The 21,724-nt window shown below is 43.6% G+C and overlaps 1 protein-coding gene across 1 annotated transcript in view; it reads left to right on the forward strand.

The window, feature by feature from the left end:
- Positions 1-21,724, forward strand: part of LOC139753933 (glutamate receptor ionotropic, delta-1-like) — a 212,331-nt gene that overhangs the window by 110,155 nt on the left and 80,452 nt on the right. The window contains exons 3-4 of the mRNA XM_071670892.1: positions 18,002-18,225; positions 18,394-18,522. Coding sequence (XP_071526993.1) covers positions 18,002-18,225; positions 18,394-18,522 — 353 coding nt within the window. The remainder of the gene's footprint in view (positions 1-18,001; positions 18,226-18,393; positions 18,523-21,724) is intronic.

The raw sequence follows: 21,724 nt of genomic DNA on the forward strand, positions 1-21,724 counted from the left end.
CAGGTCAGTCGTCATTACTGTTTAAGTGGTACGGTCACTCACATTACTGTTGAGGTGGGTTGGTTACCCACATTACTGTTGAGGTGGGTAGGTCAATTTCATTACTGCTGACGTGGGTAGGTCAGTTTCATTACTGCTGACGTGGGTAGGACACAAATATCACTGCTGAGGTCGGTAGGTGACATGTTACTGTTGAGGTAGGTAGGTCACTCTCATTACCGTTGTGAAGGATAGGTCACTCACACTAAAGTTGAGGTGGGTAGATCACTCATATTACTGTTGAAGTGGATAGGTCACTCTTATTGCTTTTGTGGTAGGTCGGTCACTCACATTACTGTTGAGGTGGCTAATTCATTCACATTACTGTTGAGGTGGGTAGATCTCTCGCTTTACATTTGCGTTTGGTAGGTCACTCTCATTACTGTTGAGGTGGGTAGGTCAGTGACATTACTGATGAGGTCTCTAGGTCACTCACATTACTGTTTAAGTGGGTCGGTCACTCACATTACTGTTGAGGTGTGTTGATCACCTATTTTACTGTTGAGATGGATAGGTCACTCTCAAAACTATTGAGGTGGTTAGGTCACTCACATTACTATTGTGGTGGGTAGGTCACTCACATTACTGTTGAGGTGGATATGTCACTCTCGTTACTGTTGAGGTGGGTCGGTCACTTACATTACTGTTGAGGTGGGTAATTAACTCACATTACTGTTGAGGTGGGTGGTAACTCACATTACTTGTGAGGTGTGTACTTCCCTCACATTACTGTTGAGGTGGGTAGGTCATTCATAATATTGTTGAGGTGGGAGGTTTAAGTGGGTCGGTCTCTCACATTACCCTTGAGGTGTGTAGATCACCCACATTACTGTAGAGGTGGGTAGGTCAATCTCATTACTGTTGAGGTGGGTAGGTGAATCTCATTGCTGTTGAGGTGGGTAGGTCACTCTCATTACTGTTGAGGTGGGGAGGTCACTCACATTACAGTTGAGGTGGGTAGATCACTCATATTACTGTTGAAGTGAATAGGTCAGTCTCATTGCTGTTGAGGTGGGTAGGTCAACCACATTACTGTTGAGGTGACTAATTCAATCACATTACTGTTGAGGTGGTTAGATCACTCACATTAGTGTTGAGGTGGGCAAGTCATTCTCATTACTGTTGAGGTGGGTAGGTCAACCACATTACTGTTGAGGTGGGTATGTCACTGACATTACTGTTGAGGTGAGTAGGTCACTCACATTACTGTCTAAGTGGGTCGGTCACTCACTCTACTGTTGAGGCGGTTGATCACCAACATTGTTGGTGAGGTGGGTAGGTAACTCTCATTACCGTTGAGGTGGGTGGGACACTCATATTACTGGTGAGGTGGATTGGTCAATCTCGTTATTGTTGATGTCTGTCTGTCACTCACATTACTGTTGCGGTGGGTAATTCACTCACATTGCTGTTGAGGTGGGTGGTAACTCATATTATTTTTGATGTTGTAGGTCATTCACATTACTGTTGAGGTGGGTAAGTCACTCATATAACTGTTACGGTGGGTAGGTCACTCACATTACTGTTGAGGTGGGAGGTCACTCTCATTACTGTTGACTTGGGTAGGTCACTAATATTACTGTTGAGGTGGGTAGGTCACTCTCATTACTGATGAGATGGGTCGGGAACTGACACTACTGTGAGGTGGGTAGATCACTCACATTACTGTTGATATGGTTATTTCATTCACAGCACTGTTATGGTGGATATGTGACTCACATTACTGTTGATGTTGGTAGGTCACTCACAATATTACTTAGGTGGGTAGGTCACTCTCATTACTGTTGATGTGGTTAGGTCACTCACAGTACTGTTATGATGCCTATGTCACTCCCATTACTCTTGAGGTAGGTAGGTGACTCTCATTACGTTGAGGTTGGTAATTCAATCACATTACTGTTCAGGTGGGTAGGTCACACACATCTGTATTGAGGTGGGTAGGTCACTCACATTACAGTTGAGGTGGGTAGGTCACTCACATTACTGTTGAAGTTGATAGGTCACTATCATTATTACTGAGGTGGTTAGGTCAATGTCGTTACCGTTGAGGCGGTCGGTCACTCACATTACTTTTGAGGTGGGTATTTCTCACACAATACTGTTGAGATGGGTGGTAACTCACATCACCTCTGAGGTGTGTAGGTCACTCACTTTACTGTTGAGGTGGGTAGGTCACTCACTTGCTGTTGGGGTGGGAGGTCACTCTCACTACTATTTGAGTGGGTCGGTCACTCACATTACTGATGAGGAGGGTGGATCACCCACATTGCATTTGAGGTGTGCAGCTCACTTTCGTTACCGTTGAGGTGGGAAGGCCACTCATATTACTGCTGAGGAGGGTAGGTCACTAACATTACTAATGAAGTGGGTAGGTCACTCTCATTATTGTTGAGATGGGTCGGTCACTCACATTAATGTTGAGGTGGGTAGATCACTCACATTACTGTTGATGTGGTTATCTCACTCACAGTACTGTTATGGTTGATATGTCACTCACATTACTGTTGAGGTGGGTAGGTCACTCACATTATTGTTGAGGTGGGAAGGTCAACCTCATTACTGCTGATGTGGTTAGGTCACTCATAGTACTGTTATGGTGTATATGTCACTCCCATTAATCTTGAGGTAGGTAAGTCACTCATTACTGTTGAGATGGGTAATTCACTCACATTACTGTTCAGGTGGGTAGGTTACACACATTACTGTTGAAGTGGGTAACTCACTCATATTACAGTTGAGGTGGGTAGGTCAATCATATAACTGTTGAACTGGATAGGTCACTCTCATTACTGTTAAGGAGGGTAGGTCTTACATTACTGTTGAGGTGGGTATTTCACTCATGTTACTGTTTAGGTGGTAGATCACTCACATTACCGGTTAGGTGGGTAGGACACTCTAATTATTGTTGAGTTGCGTAGGTCACTCACATTACTTTTGAGGTGGGTAGGTCACTCATATTACTATTGAGGTGGGTAGGTCACTCACATTACTATGGAGGTGGGGAGGTCCCTAACATTACTGTTGAGGTGGGTAGATCACTCATATTACTGTTGAAGTGGATAGGTCACTCTTATTGCTGTTGAAGTGGGTCGGTCACTCACATTACTATTCAGTTGGCTGATTTACTCACATTCCATTTGAAGTGGGTAGATCACTCACATTACTATTGAGGTGGGTAGGTCACTCTCATTACTGTTGAGGTGGGTAGGTCACTCACATTACTGTTGAGGTGAGTAGGTCACTCTCATTACTGTTGAGGTGGGTAGGTCACTCACATTACAGTTGAGGTGGGTAGATCACTCTTATTACTGTTGAAGTGTTTTGGTCACTGTCATTGCTGTTGAAATGGGTCGGTCACTCCACTGCTGAGGTGGATGATTCACTCACATTACTGTTGAGGTCGGTAGATCACTCACATTACTGTATGGTGGGTAGGTCACTCACATTACCGTTGAGGTGGTTCTTTCAATCATATTACTGCTAAGGTGGGTATACCACTCACATTAACGTTGAGGTGGGTAGGTCACTCTCATTACTGTTGAGGTGGGTAGGCCACTCTCGTTACTGTTGAGGTGGCTAATTCACACAATTTACTGTTGAGGTGGGTAGATCACTCACATTACTGTTAAGGTTGGTAGGTCACTTTCATTACTGTTGAGGTGGGTAGGTCAATCACATTACTGTTGAGGTGGGTATGTCACTGACATTACTGTTGAGGTGGGTAGGTCACTCACATTACTGTTTAAGTGGTTCGGTCACTCACATTACTGTTGAGGTGGGTTAGTCAATCACATTATTGTTGATGTGAGTAGGTCACTGATATTACTGTTGAGTGGTTACGTCACTCACATTACTGTTGAAGTGGGTAGGTCACTCACATTATTGTTGAGGTGGGTAGATCACCCACATTTCTATTGAGGTGGGCTGGTCACTCTCATTACTGTTGAGGTGGGTAGGTCACTCAGATTACTGTTGAGGTGGGTAGGTCACTCTCGTCATTGTTGAGGTCGGTCGATCACTCACATTACTGTTGAGGTGGGAAATTCACTAACATTATAGTTGAAGTGTGTCTGTCACTTACATTACTGTTGAGGTGGGTTAGTCACTCACATTACTGTTGAGGTGGGAGGTCACTCTCTTTAGTGTTAAGGTGGGTTGATCACTAACATTGTTTTTGAGGTGGGTAGGCGACTAACCCTCCTGTTGAGATGGGTCGGTCACTCACACTACTGTTAAGGTGGGTAATACACTCACATTACTGTTGATGTGGTTATTCTATTCACAGTACTATTATTGTGGATATGTCACTCACATTACCGTTGAGGTGGGTCGGTCACTCACATCACTCTTGAGGTAGGTAGGTCACTCTCATTACTGTTGAGGTGGGTAATTCAATCACACTACTGTTGAGATAGGTAGGTCACTCACATTACTGTTGAAGTGGGTTGGTCAATCTCATTAGTGGTGACGTGGGTATGTCACCCACATTACTGTTGAGGTTGGTAGGTCACTCTCATTATTCTTGATGTGGGTAGCTTACTCACATTACCATGAAAGTGGGTATGTCGCTCAAATTTTTTTTGAAATGGGTAGGTCACTCATATTACTGTTGAGGTGGCTATGTCACTCACATTACTGTTAAGGTGGGTAGGTCGCTTACATTAAAGTTGTCGGAAGCAGGTCAGTCGTCATTACTGTTTAAGTGGTACGGTCACTCACATTACTGTTGAGGTGGGTTGGTTACCCACATTACTGTTGAGGTGGGTAGGTCAATTTCATTACTGCTGACGTGGGTAGGTCAGTTTCATTACTGCTGACGTGGGTAGGACACAAATATCACTGCTGAGGTCGGTAGGTGACATGTTACTGTTGAGGTAGGTAGGTCACTCTCATTACCGTTGTGAAGGATAGGTCACTCACACTAAAGTTGAGGTGGGTAGATCACTCATATTACTGTTGAAGTGGATAGGTCACTCTTATTGCTTTTGTGGTAGGTCGGTCACTCACATTACTGTTGAGGTGGCTAATTCATTCACATTACTGTTGAGGTGGGTAGATCTCTCGCTTTACATTTGCGTTTGGTAGGTCACTCTTCATTACTGTTGAGGTGGGTAGGTCAGTGACATTACTGATGAGGTCTCTAGGTCACTCACATTACTGTTTAAGTGGGTCGGTCACTCACATTACTGTTGAGGTGTGTGATCACCTATTTTACTGTTGAGATGGATAGGTCACTCTCAAAACTATTGAGGTGGTTAGGTCACTCACATTACTATTGAGGTGGTTAGGTCACTCACATTACTGTTGAGGTGGATATGTCACTCTCGTTACTGTTGAGGTGGGTCGGTCACTACATTACTGTTGAGGTGGGTAATTCACTCACATTACTGTTGAGGTGGGTGGTAACTCACATTACTTTTGAGGTGTGTACTTCCCTCACATTACTGTTGAGGTGGGTAGGTCATTCATAATATTGTTGAGGTGGGAGGTTAAAGTGGGTCGGTCTCTCACATTACCCTTGAGGTGTGTAGATCACCCACATTACTGTAGAGGTGGGTAGGTCAATCTCATTACTGTTGAGGTGGGTAGGTCACTCTCATTGCTGTTGAGGTGGGTAGGTCACTCTCATTACTGTTGAGGTGGGTAGGTCACTCACATTACAGTTGAGGTGGGTAGATCACTCATATTACTGTTGAAGTGAATAGGTCACTCTCATTGCTGTTGAGGTGGGTCGGTCACTCACATTACTGTTGAGGTGGCTAATTCACTCACATTACTGTTGAGGTGGTTAGATCACTCACATTAGTGTTGAGGTGGGCAAGTCATTCTCATTACTGTTGAGGTGGGTAGGTCAACCACATTACTGTTGAGGTGGGTATGTCACTGACATTACTGTTGAGGTGAGTAGGTCACTCACATTACTGTCTAAGTGGGTCGGTCACTCACTCTACTGTTGAGGCGGTTGATCACCAACATTGTTGGTGAGGTGGGTAGGTAACTCTCATTACCGTTGAGGTGGGTGGGACACTCATATTACTGGTGAGGTGGATTGGTCAATCTCGTTATTGTTGATGTCTTCTGTCACTCACATTACTGTTTTGCGGTGGGTATATCACTCCTCACATTGTGTTGAGGTGGGTGGTAACTCATATTATTTTGATTTGTAGGTCATTCCACTTATTACATATCTGAGGTGGTAAGTCACTCACATAACTGTTACGGTGGGTAGGTCACTCACATTACTGTTGAGGTGGGAGGTCACTCCATTACGTTGATTGGGTTAGGTCACCTATATATTACTGTTGAGGTGGGTAGGTCACTCTCATTACTGATAGAGTGGTCGGGAACTGACATACTGTTGAGTGGGTATGATCACTCACATTACTGTTGATTGGTTATTTCATTACAAGCACTGTTATGGTTGGATATGTGACTCACATTACTGTTGATGTTGGTAGGTCACTCACAATATACTTAGGTGGGTAGGTCATCTCATTACTGTTGATGTGGTTAGGTCACTCACAGTACTGTTATGATGCCTATGTCACTCCCATTACTCTTGAGGTAGGTAGGTGACTCTCATTACGTTGAGGTTGGTAATTCAATCACATTACTGTTCAGGTGGGTAGGTCACACACATCTGTATTGAGGTGGGTAGGTCACTCACATTACAGTTGAGGTGGGTAGGTCACTCACATTACTGTTGAAGTTGATAGGTCACTATCATTATTACTGAGGTGGTTAGGTCAATGTCGTTACCGTTGAGGCGGTCGGTCACTCACATTACTTTTGAGGTGGGTATTTCTCACACAATACTGTTGAGATGGGTGGTAACTCACATCACCTCTGAGGTGTGTAGGTCACTCACTTTACTGTTGAGGTGGGTAGGTCACTCACTTGCTGTTGGGGTGGGAGGTCACTCTCACTACTATTTGAGTGGGTCGGTCACTCACATTACTGATGAGGAGGGTGGATCACCCACATTGCATTTGAGGTGTGCAGCTCACTTTCGTTACCGTTGAGGTGGGAAGGCCACTCATATTATTGTTGAGGTGGGTAGGTCACTAACATTCCCTCTGAGGTGGGTAGGCCACTCTCATTATTGTTGAGATAGGTCGGTTACTCACGCTACTGTTGAGGTGAGTAGATCACTCAAATTACTGTTGATATGGTTATTTCACTCATAGTACTGTTATGGTGGATTTGTCACTCACATCACTGTTGATGTGGGTAGGTTACTCACATTATTGTTGAGGTGGGTAGGTCTCCCTCATTACTGTTGATGTAGTTAGGTCACTCACACTACTGTTATGGTGGATATGTCACTCTCATTACTGTTGAGGTAGGTAAGTCACTCTCATTACTGTTAAGGTGGGCAATTCACTCACATTACTGTTCAGGTGGGTAGGTCACACACTTTATTGTTGAAGTGGGTAGGTCAATCATATTACTGTTGAATTGTATAAGTCACTCTCATTACTGTTAAGGTTGGTAGGTCTCACATTACTGTTGAGGTGGGTAATTCACTCATGTTACTGTTTAGGTGGGTAGATCACTCAAATTACCTGTTAGATGGTTAGGTGACTCTCATTATTGTTGAGTTGCGTAGGTCACTCACATTACTCTTGAGGTGGGTAGGTCACTCACATTATTATGGAGGTGGGGAGGTCCCTAACATAACTGTTGAGGTGGGTAGGCCACTCTTATTGCCGTTGAAGTGCATCTGTCACTCAGACTACTGTGAAGTGGGTAGATCACTCACATTACTGTTGATGTGGTTGGGTCACTCGCATTACGGTTTATGTCGTTAGGTCACTCATAGTGCTATTATGGTGTATACGTCACTCACATTACTCTTAAGGTGGGTAGGTCACTCACATTATTATTGAGGTGGGTAGGTCACTCACATTACTGTTGATATGGTTAGGTCACTCCCAGTATTGTTATGGTAGATATGTCACTCACATTACTCCTGCGGTAGGTAGATCACTCACATTACTGTTGAGGTGGGTAGGTCACTCATATTACCGTTGAGGTGGGTAGGTCACTCACATTACCGTTGAGGTGGCTATATCACCCACATTATTGTTAGGGTCGATAGGTCATTCTCATTACCAAACGTTTAGGTGGGTAGGTTACTCACATTACCGTTAAAGTGGGAGGGTCATTCATATTACTATTGAGATGGGCAGGTCTTTCATATTACTGTTTAGGTGGGTAGGTCACTCTCATTACTGTTGAGGTGGGTAGGTTACTCTCATTACCGTTGAGGATGGTAGATCACTCTCGTTACTGTTGAGGTGAATAGATTACTTTCATTATTGTTTAGGTGGGTAGGTCACTCACATTACTGTTGAGGTGGGTTGGTCACTAATATTACTATTGAGGTGGGTAGGTCACTCACATTACTCTGGTGGTAGAGAGGTCACTAACATTACCGTTGAGGTGGGTAGGCCACTCTTGTTACCGTCGAGGTGCATCTGTCACTCCGACTACTGTTGAGGTGGTTTGGTCACTCACATTACTATTTATGTGGTTAGGTCACTCACAGTGATATTATGGTGGATACGTTACTCACATTACTCTTAAGGTGGGTAAGTCACTCACATTATTGTTGAGGTGGGTAGGTCACTCACATTACTGTTCATGTTGCTAGGTCACTCCCAGTACTGTTATGGTAGATATGTCACTCACATTATTCCTTGGGTAGGTAGATCACTCACATTACTGTTGAGGTGGGTAGGTCACTCATATTACTGTTGAGGTGGGTAGGTCACTCACATTACCGTTGAGGTGGCTATATCACCCACATTATTGTTGAGGTGGGTAGGTCATTCTCATTACCAAACGTTTAGGTGGGTAGGTTACTCACATTACCGTTAAAGTGGGCGGGTCATTACTGTTTGGGTCCTTAGGTCACTCACATTACTGTTTAAGTGGGGTCGGTTACCCACATTACTGTTAAGGTGGGTAGAACACCCATTTTACTGTTGAGGTGGTTAGGTCACTCTCATCACTGTTCAGGTGGATAGGTCATCCACATTACTGTTGAGGTGGATAGGTCACTCACATTACTATTGAGGTGGGTCGGTCAATTACACTACTGTTGAGGTGGATAGGTCACTCTCGTTACTGTTGAGGTGGGTCGGTCACTCACATTTTAGTTGATGTGGGTAATTCATTCATATTATTGTTGAGGTGGCTGGTAACTCGCATTACTTTTGAGGTGTGTAGGTCACTCACATAACTCTTGAGGCGGGTAGGTCATTCACATTATTGTTGAGGTGGGTAGGTCACTAACATTCCCTCTGAGGTGGGTAGGCCACTCTCATTATTGTTGAGATAGGTCGGTTACTCACGCTACTGTTGAGGTGAGTAGATCACTCAAATTACTGTTGATATGGTTATTTCACTCATAGTACTGTTATGGTGGATTTGTCACTCACATCACTGTTGATGTGGGTAGGTTACTCACATTATTGTTGAGGTGGGTAGGTCTCCCTCATTACTGTTGATGTAGTTAGGTCACTCACACTACTGTTATGGTGGATATGTCACTCTCATTACTGTTGAGGTAGGTAAGTCACTCTCATTACTGTTAAGGTGGGCAATTCACTCACATTACTGTTCAGGTGGGTAGGTCACACACTTTATTGTTGAAGTGGGTAGGTCAATCATATTATTGTTGAATTGGATAGGTCACTCTCATTACTGTTAAGGTGGGTAGGTTTCATAGTACTGTTGAGGTGGGTAATTCACTCATGTTACTGTTTAGGTGGGTAGATCACTCACATTACCGGTTAGATGGGTAGGTGACTCTCATTATTGTTGAGTTGCGTAGGTCACTCACATTACTTTTGAGGTGGTTAGGTCACTCATATTACTATTGAGGTGGGTAGGTCAGTCACATTACTGTGGAGGTAAGGAGGTCCCTAACATTAATGTTGAGGTTGGTAGGCCACTCTTATTACCGTTGAGGTGCATCTGTCACTCAGACTACTGTTGAAGTGGGTGGATCACTCACATTACTGTTGATGTGCTTGGGTCACTCGCATTACTATTTATGCCGTTAGGTCACTCACAGTGCTATTATGGTGTATACGTCACCCACATTACTCTTAAGGCGGGTAGGTCACTCACATTGCTGATGATATGGTCAGGTCACTCCCGGTATTGTTATGGTAGATATGTCACTCACATTACTCCTGGGGTAGGTAGATCACTCACATTACTGTTGAGGTGGGTAGGTCACTCACATTATTATTGAGGTGGGTAGGTCACTCACATTACTGTTGATATGGTTAGGTCACTCCCAGTATTGTTATGGTAGATATGTCACTCACATTACTCCTGGGGTAGGTAGATCACTCACATTACTGTTGAGGTGGGTAGGTCACTCATATTACTGTTGAGGTGGGTAGGTCACTCACATTACCGTTGAGGTGGCTATATCACCCACATTATTGTTAGGGTGGATAGGTCATTCTCATTACCAAACGTTTAGGTGGGTAGGTTACTCACATTACCGTTAAAGTGGGCGGGTCATTACTGTTTGGGTCCTTAGGTCACTCACATTACTGTTTAAGTGGGGTCGGTTACCCACATTACTGTTAAGGTGGGTAGAACACCCATTTTACTGTTGAGGTGGTTAGGTCACTCTCATCACTGTTCAGGTGGATAGGTCATCCACATTACTGTTGAGGTGGATAGGTCACTCACATTACTATTGAGGTGGGTCGGTCAATTACACTACTGTTGAGGTGGATAGGTCACTCTCGTTACTGTTGAGGTGGGTCGGTCACTCACATTTTAGTTGATGTGGGTAATTCATTCATATTATTGTTGAGGTGGCTGGTAACTCGCATTACTTTTGAGGTGTGTAGGTCACTCACATAACTCTTGAGGCGGGTAGGTCATTCACATTATTGTTGAGGTGGGTAGGTCACTAACATTCCCTCTGAGGTGGGTAGGCCACTCTCATTATTGTTGAGATAGGTCGGTTACTCACGCTACTGTTGAGGTGAGTAGATCACTCAAATTACTGTTGATATGGTTATTTCACTCATAGTACTGTTATGGTGGATTTGTCACTCACATCACTGTTGATGTGGGTAGGTTACTCACATTATTGTTGAGGTGGGTAGGTCTCCCTCATTACTGTTGATGTAGTTAGGTCACTCACACTACTGTTATGGTGGATATGTCACTCTCATTACTGTTGAGGTAGGTAAGTCACTCTCATTACTGTTAAGGTGGGCAATTCACTCACATTACTGTTCAGGTGGGTAGGTCACACACTTTATTGTTGAAGTGGGTAGGTCAATCATATTATTGTTGAATTGGATAGGTCACTCTCATTACTGTTAAGGTGGGTAGGTTTCATAGTACTGTTGAGGTGGGTAATTCACTCATGTTACTGTTTAGGTGGGTAGATCACTCACATTACCGGTTAGATGGGTAGGTGACTCTCATTATTGTTGAGTTGCGTAGGTCACTCACATTACTTTTGAGGTGGTTAGGTCACTCATATTACTATTGAGGTGGGTAGGTCAGTCACATTACTGTGGAGGTAAGGAGGTCCCTAACATTAATGTTGAGGTTGGTAGGCCACTCTTATTACCGTTGAGGTGCATCTGTCACTCAGACTACTGTTGAAGTGGGTGGATCACTCACATTACTGTTGATGTGCTTGGGTCACTCGCATTACTATTTATGCCGTTAGGTCACTCACAGTGCTATTATGGTGTATACGTCACCCACATTACTCTTAAGGCGGGTAGGTCACTCACATTGCTGATAATATGGTCAGGTCACTCCCGGTATTGTTATGGTAGATATGTCACTCACATTACTCCTGGGGTAGGTAGATCACTCACATTACTGTTGAGGTGGGTAGGTCACTCACATTATTATTGAGGTGGGTAGGTCACTCACATTACTGTTAATATGGTTAGGTCACTCCCAGTATTGTTATGGTAGATATGTCACTCACATTACTCCTGGGGTAGGTAGATCACTCACATTACTGTTGAGGTGGGTAGGTCACTCATATTACTGTTGAGGTGGGTAGGTCACTCACATTACCGTTGAGGTGGCTATATCACCCACATTATTGTTAGGGTGGATAGGTCATTCTCATTACCAAACGTTTAGGTGGGTAGGTTACTCACATTACCGTTAAAGTGGGCGGGTCATTACTGTTTGGGTCCTTAGGTCACTCACATTACTGTTTAAGTGGGGTCGGTTACCCACATTACTGTTAAGGTGGGTAGAACACCCATTTTACTGTTGAGGTGGTTAGGTCACTCTCATCACTGTTCAGGTGGATAGGTCATCCACATTACTGTTGAGGTGGATAGGTCACTCACATTACTATTGAGGTGGGTCGGTCAGTTACACTACTGTTGAGGTGGATAGGTCACTCTCGTTACTGTTGAGGTGGGTCGGTCACTCACATTTTAGTTGATGTGGGTAATTCATTCATATTATTGTTGAGGTGGCTGGTAACTCGCATTACTTTTGAGGTGTGTAGGTCACTCACATAACTCTTGAGGCGGGTAGGTCATTCACATTATTGTTGAGGTGGGTAGGTCACTAACATTCCCTCTGAGGTGGGTAGGCCACTCTCATTATTGTTGAGATAGGTCGGTCACTCACGCTACTGTTGAGGTGAGTAGATCACTCAAATTACTGTTGATATGGTTATTTCACTCATAGTACTGTTATGGTGGATATGTCACTCACATCACTGTTGATGTGGGTAGGTTACTCACATTATTGTTGAGGTGGGTAGGTCTCCCTCATTACTGTTGATGTAGTTAGGTCACTCACACTACTGTTATGGTGGATATGTCACTCTCATTACTGTTGAGGTAGGTAAGTCACTCTCATTACTGTTAAGGTGGGCAATTCACTCACATTACTGTTCAGGTGGGTAGGTCACACACTTTATTGTTGAAGTGGGTAGGTCAATCATATTATTGTTGAATTGGATAGGTCACTCTCATTACTGTTAAGGTGGGTAGGTTTCATAGTACTGTTGAGGTGGGTAATTCACTCATGTTACTGTTTAGGTGGGTAGATCACTCACATTACCGGTTAGATGGGTAGGTGACTCTCATTATTGTTGAGTTGCGTAGGTCACTCACATTACTTTTGAGGTGGTTAGGTCACTCATATTACTATTGAGGTGGGTAGGTCAGTCACATTACTGTGGAGGTAAGGAGGTCCCTAACATTAATGTTGAGGTTGGTAGGCCACTCTTATTACCGTTGAGGTGCATCTGTCACTCAGACTACTGTTGAAGTGGGTGGATCACTCACATTACTGTTGATGTGCTTGGGTCACTCGCATTACTATTTATGCCGTTAGGTCACTCACAGTGCTATTATGGTGTATACGTCACCCACATTACTCTTAAGGCGGGTAGGTTACTCACATTGCTGATGATATGGTCAGGTCACTCCCGGTATTGTTATGGTAGATATGTCACTCACATTACTCCTGGGGTAGGTAGATCGCTCACATTACTGTTGAGGTGGGTAGGTCACTCACATTATTATTGAGGTGGGTAGGTCACTCACATTACTGTTGATATGGTTAGGTCACGCCCGGTATTGTTATGGTAGATATGTCACTCACATTACTCCTGGGGTAGGTAGATCACTCAAATTACTGTTGAAGTGGGTAGGTCACTCATATTACTATTGAGGTGGGTAGGTCACTCACATTACCGTTGAGGTGGCTATATGACCCACATTATTGTCTGGGTGGATAGGTCATTCTCATTACCAAACGTTTAGGTGGGTAGGTTACTCACATTACCGTTAAAGTGGGAGGGTCATTGATATTACTATTGAGATGGGTAGGTCACTCATATGACTGTTGAGGTGGGTAGGTCACTCTCATTACTGTTGAGGTGGGTAGATTACTTTCATTACTGTTTAGAGAAGGTCACTCACATTACTGTTGAGTTGGGTAGGTCACTCACATTACCGTTAAGGTGGGTATTTCAATCATATTACTGCTGATGTGGATAGGTCACTCACATTACTGTTGAGGTGGGTAGGTCAATCTCCTTATTACTGAGGTGGGTATGTCACTCACATTACAGTTGAGGTGGGTGGATCACTCTTATTACTGTTGAAGTGGATCTGTCACTCTCATTGCTGTTGAAGAGGGTCGGTCACATATATTACCGCTGAGGTGGCTAATTCACTCACATTACTGTTGAGGTGGGTAGAACACTCACATTACCTTTGAGGTGGGTTGGTCACTCTCATTATTGTTGAATTGGGTAGGTCAATCACATTACTGTTGAGGTGGATAGGTCACTGACATTACTGTAGAGGTCATCAGGTCACTCACATTACTGTTTAAGTGGGTCGGTTACCCACATTACTGTCAAGGTGGGTAAACACCCATTTTATTGTTGAGGTGGATAGGTCACTCTCATTTTCGTTGAGGTGGGTAGGTCATTCACATTACTGTTGAGGTGGTAGGTCACTCATATTACTGTTGAGGTGGGTCGGCCAATCACATTGCTGTTGACGTGGATAGGGCACCCTCGTTACTGTTGAGGTGGGTCTGTCACTCACATTTTAGTTGATGTGGGTAATTCACTCACATTATTGTTGAGGTGGCTGGTAACTCACATTACTTTTGAGGTTTGTAGGTCACTCACATTACTCTTGAGGTGGGTAGGTCACTCACATTATTGTTGAGGTGGGTAGGTCACGAACATTACCTTTGAGGAGGGTAAGCCACTCTCATTATTGTTGAGATCGGCCGGTCATCTCACGCTACTGTTGAGGTGGGTAGATCACTCACATTACTGTTGATTTAGTCATTTCACTCATAGTACTGTTATGGTGGATATGCCACTCACATTATTGCTGAGGTGGGTAGGTCACTCATATTATAGTTGAGGTCTGTAGGTCACTCATATTACTGTTGAGTTGGATGGGTCACTCTCATTACTCTTGAGGTGGGTAGGTCTCTCACATTACTGTTGAGGTGAGTAATTCACGTATGTTACTGTTGAGGTGGGTAGATCACTCACATTACCGGTTAGGTGGGTAAGTTCACTCTCATTATTGTTGAGTTGCGTAGGTCACTCACATTACTGTTAAGGTGGGTAGGTCACTCATATTCCTATTGAGGTGGGTAGGTCACTCACATTACTGTGGAGGTGGGGAGATCACTAACATTACTGTTGAGGTGGATAGGTCACTCTCATTACTGTTGGGGTGGGTAGGTCAATCACATTACTGTTAAGGTGGGTAGGTCACTGACATTACTGTTGAGTCCATCGGTCACTCACATTCCTGTTTAAGTTATTCGGTCACTCACATTACTGTTGAGGTAGGTAGATCACCTATTTTACTGTTGAGGTGGGTAAGCCCCTCTGATTACTGTTACGATGGGTAGGTCAATCATATTACTATTGAGGTGGGTAGGCCACTCAAATTTCTGTTGAGGTGGGTCGGTCACTCACATTACTGTTTAGGTGGATATTTCACTCTCGCTCTCGTTACTGTTGAGGTGGGTCAGTCACTCACATTACTGATGAGGTGGGTAATTCATTCATATTACTGTTGAGGTGGGTGGTAACTCACATTACCTTTAAGGTGTGTAGGTCACCTACATTACTGTTGAGGTGGGTAGGTCACTCACACTATTGTTTAGATGGGAGGTCACTCTCATTACTGTTTAAGTGGGTTGGTCTCTCACATTACTGATGAGGTGAGTAGATCACCCACATTACTGTTGAGGTGGGTAGGTCACTCTCATTACAGTTGAGGTGGGTAGGTAACTCATATTACTGTTGAAGTGGATAGGTCACTCTCATTACTGTTGAGGTGGGTAGGCCACTCACATGACAGTTGAGGTGGGCAGATCACTCATATTTCTGTTGAAGTGGATAGGTCACTCTCATTGATGTTGAGGTGGGTCGATCACTCATATTACTGTTGATGTGGCTAAGTCAATCACAATACTGTTAAGGTGGATAGATCACTCACACTGTTGTTGAGGTGGGTGTGTCACTCTTATTACTGTTGAGGTGGGTAGGTCACTCTCATTACTGTTGAGGTGAGTATTCCTCTCATTACTGTTGAGGTGGGTATTTCACTGATATTACTGTTGAGGTGGGCAAGGTCACTCACATTACTAAGTGGGTCGGTCACTCACATTACTGGAGGTGGTTAGATCACCCAAATTACCTTTTGAGGTGGGTAGGTCACTCTCATTACTGTTGAGGTGGATGGGTCACTCAGTTTACTGTTGAGGTGGGCAATTCACTCACATCACTGTTGAGGTGGGTGGTAACTCCTATCATTTTTGAGGTTTTAGGTCACTCACATTACTGTTGAGGTGGGTAGGTCACTCACATTATAGTTAAGGTGGGTAGGTCACTCACATACTGTTGAGGTGGGAGGTCACTCTCATCACTGTTGAGGTGGGTAGGTCACTAATATTACTGTTGAGGTGGGTAGGCCACTCATTACTGATGAGATGGGTCGGTCACTCACACTACTGTTGAGGTGGTTAGATCACTCACAATACTGTTGATGTGGTTATGTCACTCACAATACTCTTGTGGTGGATATGTGACTTACATTACTTTTGACGTTGGTAGCTCAGTCACATTATTGTTGAGGTGGGTAGGTTACCCTCATTACGGTTAATGTGGTTAGGTCACTCACAGTACTGTTATGGTGCCTATGTCACTCCCATTACTCTTGAGGTAGGTAAGTCACTGTCATTACTGTTGAGGTGGGTAATTCACTCACATTTCTGCTCAGGTGGGTAGGTCACACACATTACTATTGAGATAGCTGGGTCACTCACATTACAGTTGAGGTGAGTAGGTCACTCTCATTAGTGTTGAGGTGGGTATGTCACTCTCATTACTGTTGAGGTGGGCAGGTCAATCACATTACTGTTGAGGTGGGTAGACCACTCACATTACTGTTGAGTTGGATAGGTCACTCTCATTGCTGTTGAGGTGGGTCTATCACTCACATTAATGTTGAGGTGGGTAGGTTAACACATTACTGTTGAGGTGGGTAGGTCACTCATATTACTGTTGAGGTGGGTAGATCATTCACATTACTGTTGAGGTGGGTAGGTCATTCTCATTACTGTTGAGGTGGATAGGTCAATCACATCCCTGTTGAGGTGGGTAGGTCACTGACATTACTGTTGAGGTCCGTAAGTCACTCACATTACTGTTGAGATGGGTAGGTCAATCACATTATTGTTGAGGTGGGTAGGTCACTCACATTACTGTTGAGGTGGGTAGGTCAATCACATTACTGTTGAGGTGGGTAGGTCATTCACATCAATGTTGAGGTGGGTTGATCACCCACATTGCTGTTAAGGCGGGTAGATCACTCTCTTTACTGTTGAGATGGGTAGGTTACTCACATTGCTGTTGAGGTGGGTAGGTCACTCACATTACTGTTGAGTTGGGCCGGTCATTCACATTGCTGTTGTGGTGGATAGGTCACTCTCGTTACTGTTGAGGTGGGTCGGTCACTCACATTACTGTTGAGGTGGGGAATTCACTCACATTGCTGTTGAGGTGGGTGGCAACTCACATTACTTTTGAGGCTTGTAGGTCACTCACATTACTGTTGAGGTGGGTAGGTCACTCACATTACTTTTGAGGTGTGTAGGTCACCCACATTACTGTTGAGTTGGGAAGGTCATTCTCATCATAGTTGAGGTGTGTAGGTCACTCACATTACTGTTGAGTTGGGAAGGTCATTCTCATCATAGTTGAGGTGTGTAGGTCACTCACATTACTGCTGAGTTGGGTACGTCATTCACATTACTGTTGAGTTGGGTAGGTCACTCACATCATTGTTGTGGTGGGTAGGTCACTCTCGCATTACCGTTGACGGAAGCAGGTCAGTGGTTACCCTCTTTACCATGTTGACGTCATCATCACCACCAGGTGCGTCAGTTGTCATGGTGCATGACGGTAGTGGTGGTGAGCGACGACCCAGCCTTCCTCGCCGCCTTCATGGAGTCATCCCTCAAGAATCTCCTTCTGGTGTGGTCGACCAAGCTGCTCGTCGTCACTCGCCTGTCCCTCCCGCAGCTGCAGCACCTCCATACCTCCTTCTCCATGACCAATACTGTGTTACTTGTGGTGGACGACAACCACGGACTACTTGAGTAATTACCGAGAGAAGTATATGTATTGGAATTATAATGATCAATAGATGGATGTGTATATTTGAACAATAATACTGAATCTCACACGATCATGTGTTATAGGCTTTTGAAATACACAATGAGAACGAAATATATCAATATACCACAGACCACTGTACTACCTGGCAGGTGTCGTGCGTACGTACATCTGCCATACAGCCCTCCTGACGCCCAGCCACTGCAGGCTGCCTCCTGGACACCTGAGAGAGGCCTGGCTCCCACCGCCCACCACAAACTCTTCCCTGATAAGTTCAACACGTGAGCAATGACGTTCATTACAACAGATACTGACTTGCGTAGAGAATAGGGAAAAATTATGATAGCCAGATGTTCGTATGGACATTATGATGATCAGATGTTCTTATGAACATTGTGGTAATCAAATATTTGTATGAATATTCTGATAATCAGATGTTCGTATGAACATTATGATAATCAGATGTTCTTATGAACATTGTGATAATCAAATATTTGTATGAATATTCTGATAATCAGATGTTTGTATGAACATTATGATGATCAGATGTTCTTATGAACATTGTGATAATCAAATATTTGTATGAATATTCTGATAATCAGATGTTTGTATGAACATTATGATAATCAGATGTTCTTATGAACATTATGATAAATGTTCTTATAAACATCATGATATATGCTCTTATGAACATTATGATAGTCAGATGTTCTTTAAAACATTATGATAGATGTTCAGTTGAACATCATAATAGCTAAATGCTTGTAATGAAACTTGTGAATGACTAGCATATCAATTACAGGAATAGAATCTGAAGAATATAACGTGTTAATAAGAATCAGTAATGTATTCGTACCGCAAGCCTGTTTAAACACAACACTAAAAGTGAATGAAACTTTCAAAAATGTATTTCAATCTGTCATTATGAAATGCATAATGATATACTAGTCGACTTGATGAGGTGAGAGTCTTACTTATTGACTCTCGCTCATGAAAAAGTGGAGGAAGAAAACCACCCAGGTGTGTAGGCAATGATGCGTACCAACACCGATAAAATCCTTTTACGCAGGAGAGGAACCATGGAAGCGGAAGTGAGTCACAGGGTGGGGGAGAGGGCGAAGGTTATAGGAGTATTGAAGGATGTGTGGAAGGCGAAAACGTTATCTCTGAGTGCAAAACTGGGTATGTTTGAAGTAAAAATGGTTACAACAATGTTATATGGTTGCGAGGAGTGGGCTATACATAGGGTTCTGTTGAGGAGGGTGGATGTGCTTGGAATGAGATGTTTGAGGACAATATGTAGTGTGTTGTAGTTTGATCGAGTAAGTAATGAAAGGGTAAGGAAGATGCGTAGTAATAAAAGAGAGTGTGGTTGAGAGAGCAGAAGAGGGTGTATTGAAATGATTTGGTCACATAGAGAGAAAAAGTGAGAAAATATTGACAAGAAGGATATATGTGTTAGAGGTGGAGGGAACGAGAGAAGTGCGAGACCAAATTAGAGGTGGAAGGATAGAGTGAAAAAGATTCTGAGCGATCGGTGCCTAAACAAAAAGGAGGGTGAAAGGCGTGCAAGGAATAGAGTCAATTGGAACGATTAAGTTTACCCGGGTCGACGTGCTGTCAATGAATGGAACCAGTGCATGTGAAAGTTTTGTAGGGACTCGATGTGGAAAGGGAGCTGCGGTTTCGGTGCATTCTACATGATAGCTAGAAACGGAGTGAGAACGAATGTGACCTTTGTTGTCTTTACCTAGCGCTACCTCGCACGTGCTCAGGAGGAGGGGGTTGCCATTTAATGTGCGCGGAGTGGCGATGAGAATGGAGGAAGGCTGCAGGTGTGAATATGAACGTATGTATATATGTATATGTCTGTGTATATATATGTAGGTATACGTTGATATGTATTGGAATGCATATGTGCGAGTGTGGGCTATTATGTATATACACATATATATATACAAAGCAAATGAGTGGGAGATGTATAAAAGAAAGAGGCAGGAGGTCAAGAGAAAGGTACAAGAGGTGAAAACGAGGGCAAATGAGAGTTGGGGTGAGAGAGTATCATTAAATTTTAGGGAGAATAAAAAGATGTTTTGGAAGGAGGTTAATAAAGTGCGTAAGACAAGGGAGCAAATGGGAACTTCAGTGAAGGGGGCTAATGGGGAGGTGTTAACAAGTAGTGGTGATGTGAGAAGGAGATGGAGTGAGTATTTTGAAGGTTTGTTGAATGTGTTTGATGGTAGAGTGGCAGACATAGGGTTTTTTGGTCGAGGTGGTGTGCAAAGTGAGAGGGTTAGGGAAAATGATTTGGTAAACAGAGAAGAGGTTGTAAAAGCTTTTCGGAAGGAAGATGAAAGCCGGCAAAGCAGCAGGTTTGGATGGTATTGCAGTGGAATTTATTAAAAAACGTGGAGACTGTATTGTTGACTGGTTGGTAAGGTTATTTAATGTATGTATGATTCATGGTGAGGTGCCTCAGGATTGGCGGAATGCTTGCATAGTGCCATTGTACAAAGGCAAAGGGGATAAGAGTGAGTACTCAAATTACAGAGGTCTATGTTTGTTGAGTATTCCTGGTAAATTATATGAGAGGGTATTGATTGAGAGGGTGAAGACATTTACAGAGCATCAGACTGGGGAAGAGCAGTGTGGTTTCAGAAGTGGTAGAGGATGTGTGGATCAGGTGTTTGCTTTGAAGAATGTATGTGAGAAATACTTAGAAAAGCAAATGGATTTGTATGTAGCATTTATGGATCTGGAGAGGGCATATGATAGAGTTGATAGAGATGCTCTGTGGAAGGTATTAAGAATATATGGTGTGGGAGGCAAGTTGTTAGAAGCAGTGAAAAGTTTTTATCGAAGATGTAAGGCATGTGTACGTGTAGGAAGAGAGGAAAGTGATTGGTTCTCAGTGAATGTAGGTTTGCGGCAGGGGTGTGTGATGTCTCCATGGTTGTTTAATTTGTTTATGGATGGGGTTGTTAGGGAGGTGAAGCAAGAGTTTTGGAAAGAGGGGCAAGTATGCAGTCTGTTGTGGATGAGAGAGCTTAGGAAGTGTCAGTTGTTGTTCGCTGGTGATACAGCACTGGTGGCTGATTCATGTGAGAAACCGCAGAAGCTGGTGACTGAGTTTGGCAAAGTGAGTGAAAGAAGAAAGTTAAGAGTAAATGTGAATAAGAGCAAAGTTATTAGGTGCAGTAGGGTTAAGGGTCAAGTCAATTGGGAGGTAAGTTTGAATGGAGGAAAACTGGAGGAAGTAAAGTGTTTTAGATATCTGGGAGTGGATCTGGCAGCGGATGGAACCATGGAAGCGGAAGTGAATCATAGGGTGGGGGAGGGGGCGAAAATCCTGGGAGCCTTGAAGAATGTTTGGAAGTCGAGAACATTATCTCGGAAAGCAAAAATGGGTATGTTTGAAGGAATAGTGGTTCGAACAATGTTGTATGGTTGCGAGGCGTGGGTTATGGATAGAGTTGTGCGCAG

This window comes from Panulirus ornatus, chromosome 16 (assembly GCF_036320965.1).
Source record: "Panulirus ornatus isolate Po-2019 chromosome 16, ASM3632096v1, whole genome shotgun sequence".
Lineage (NCBI taxonomy): Eukaryota > Metazoa > Arthropoda > Malacostraca > Decapoda > Palinuridae > Panulirus > Panulirus ornatus.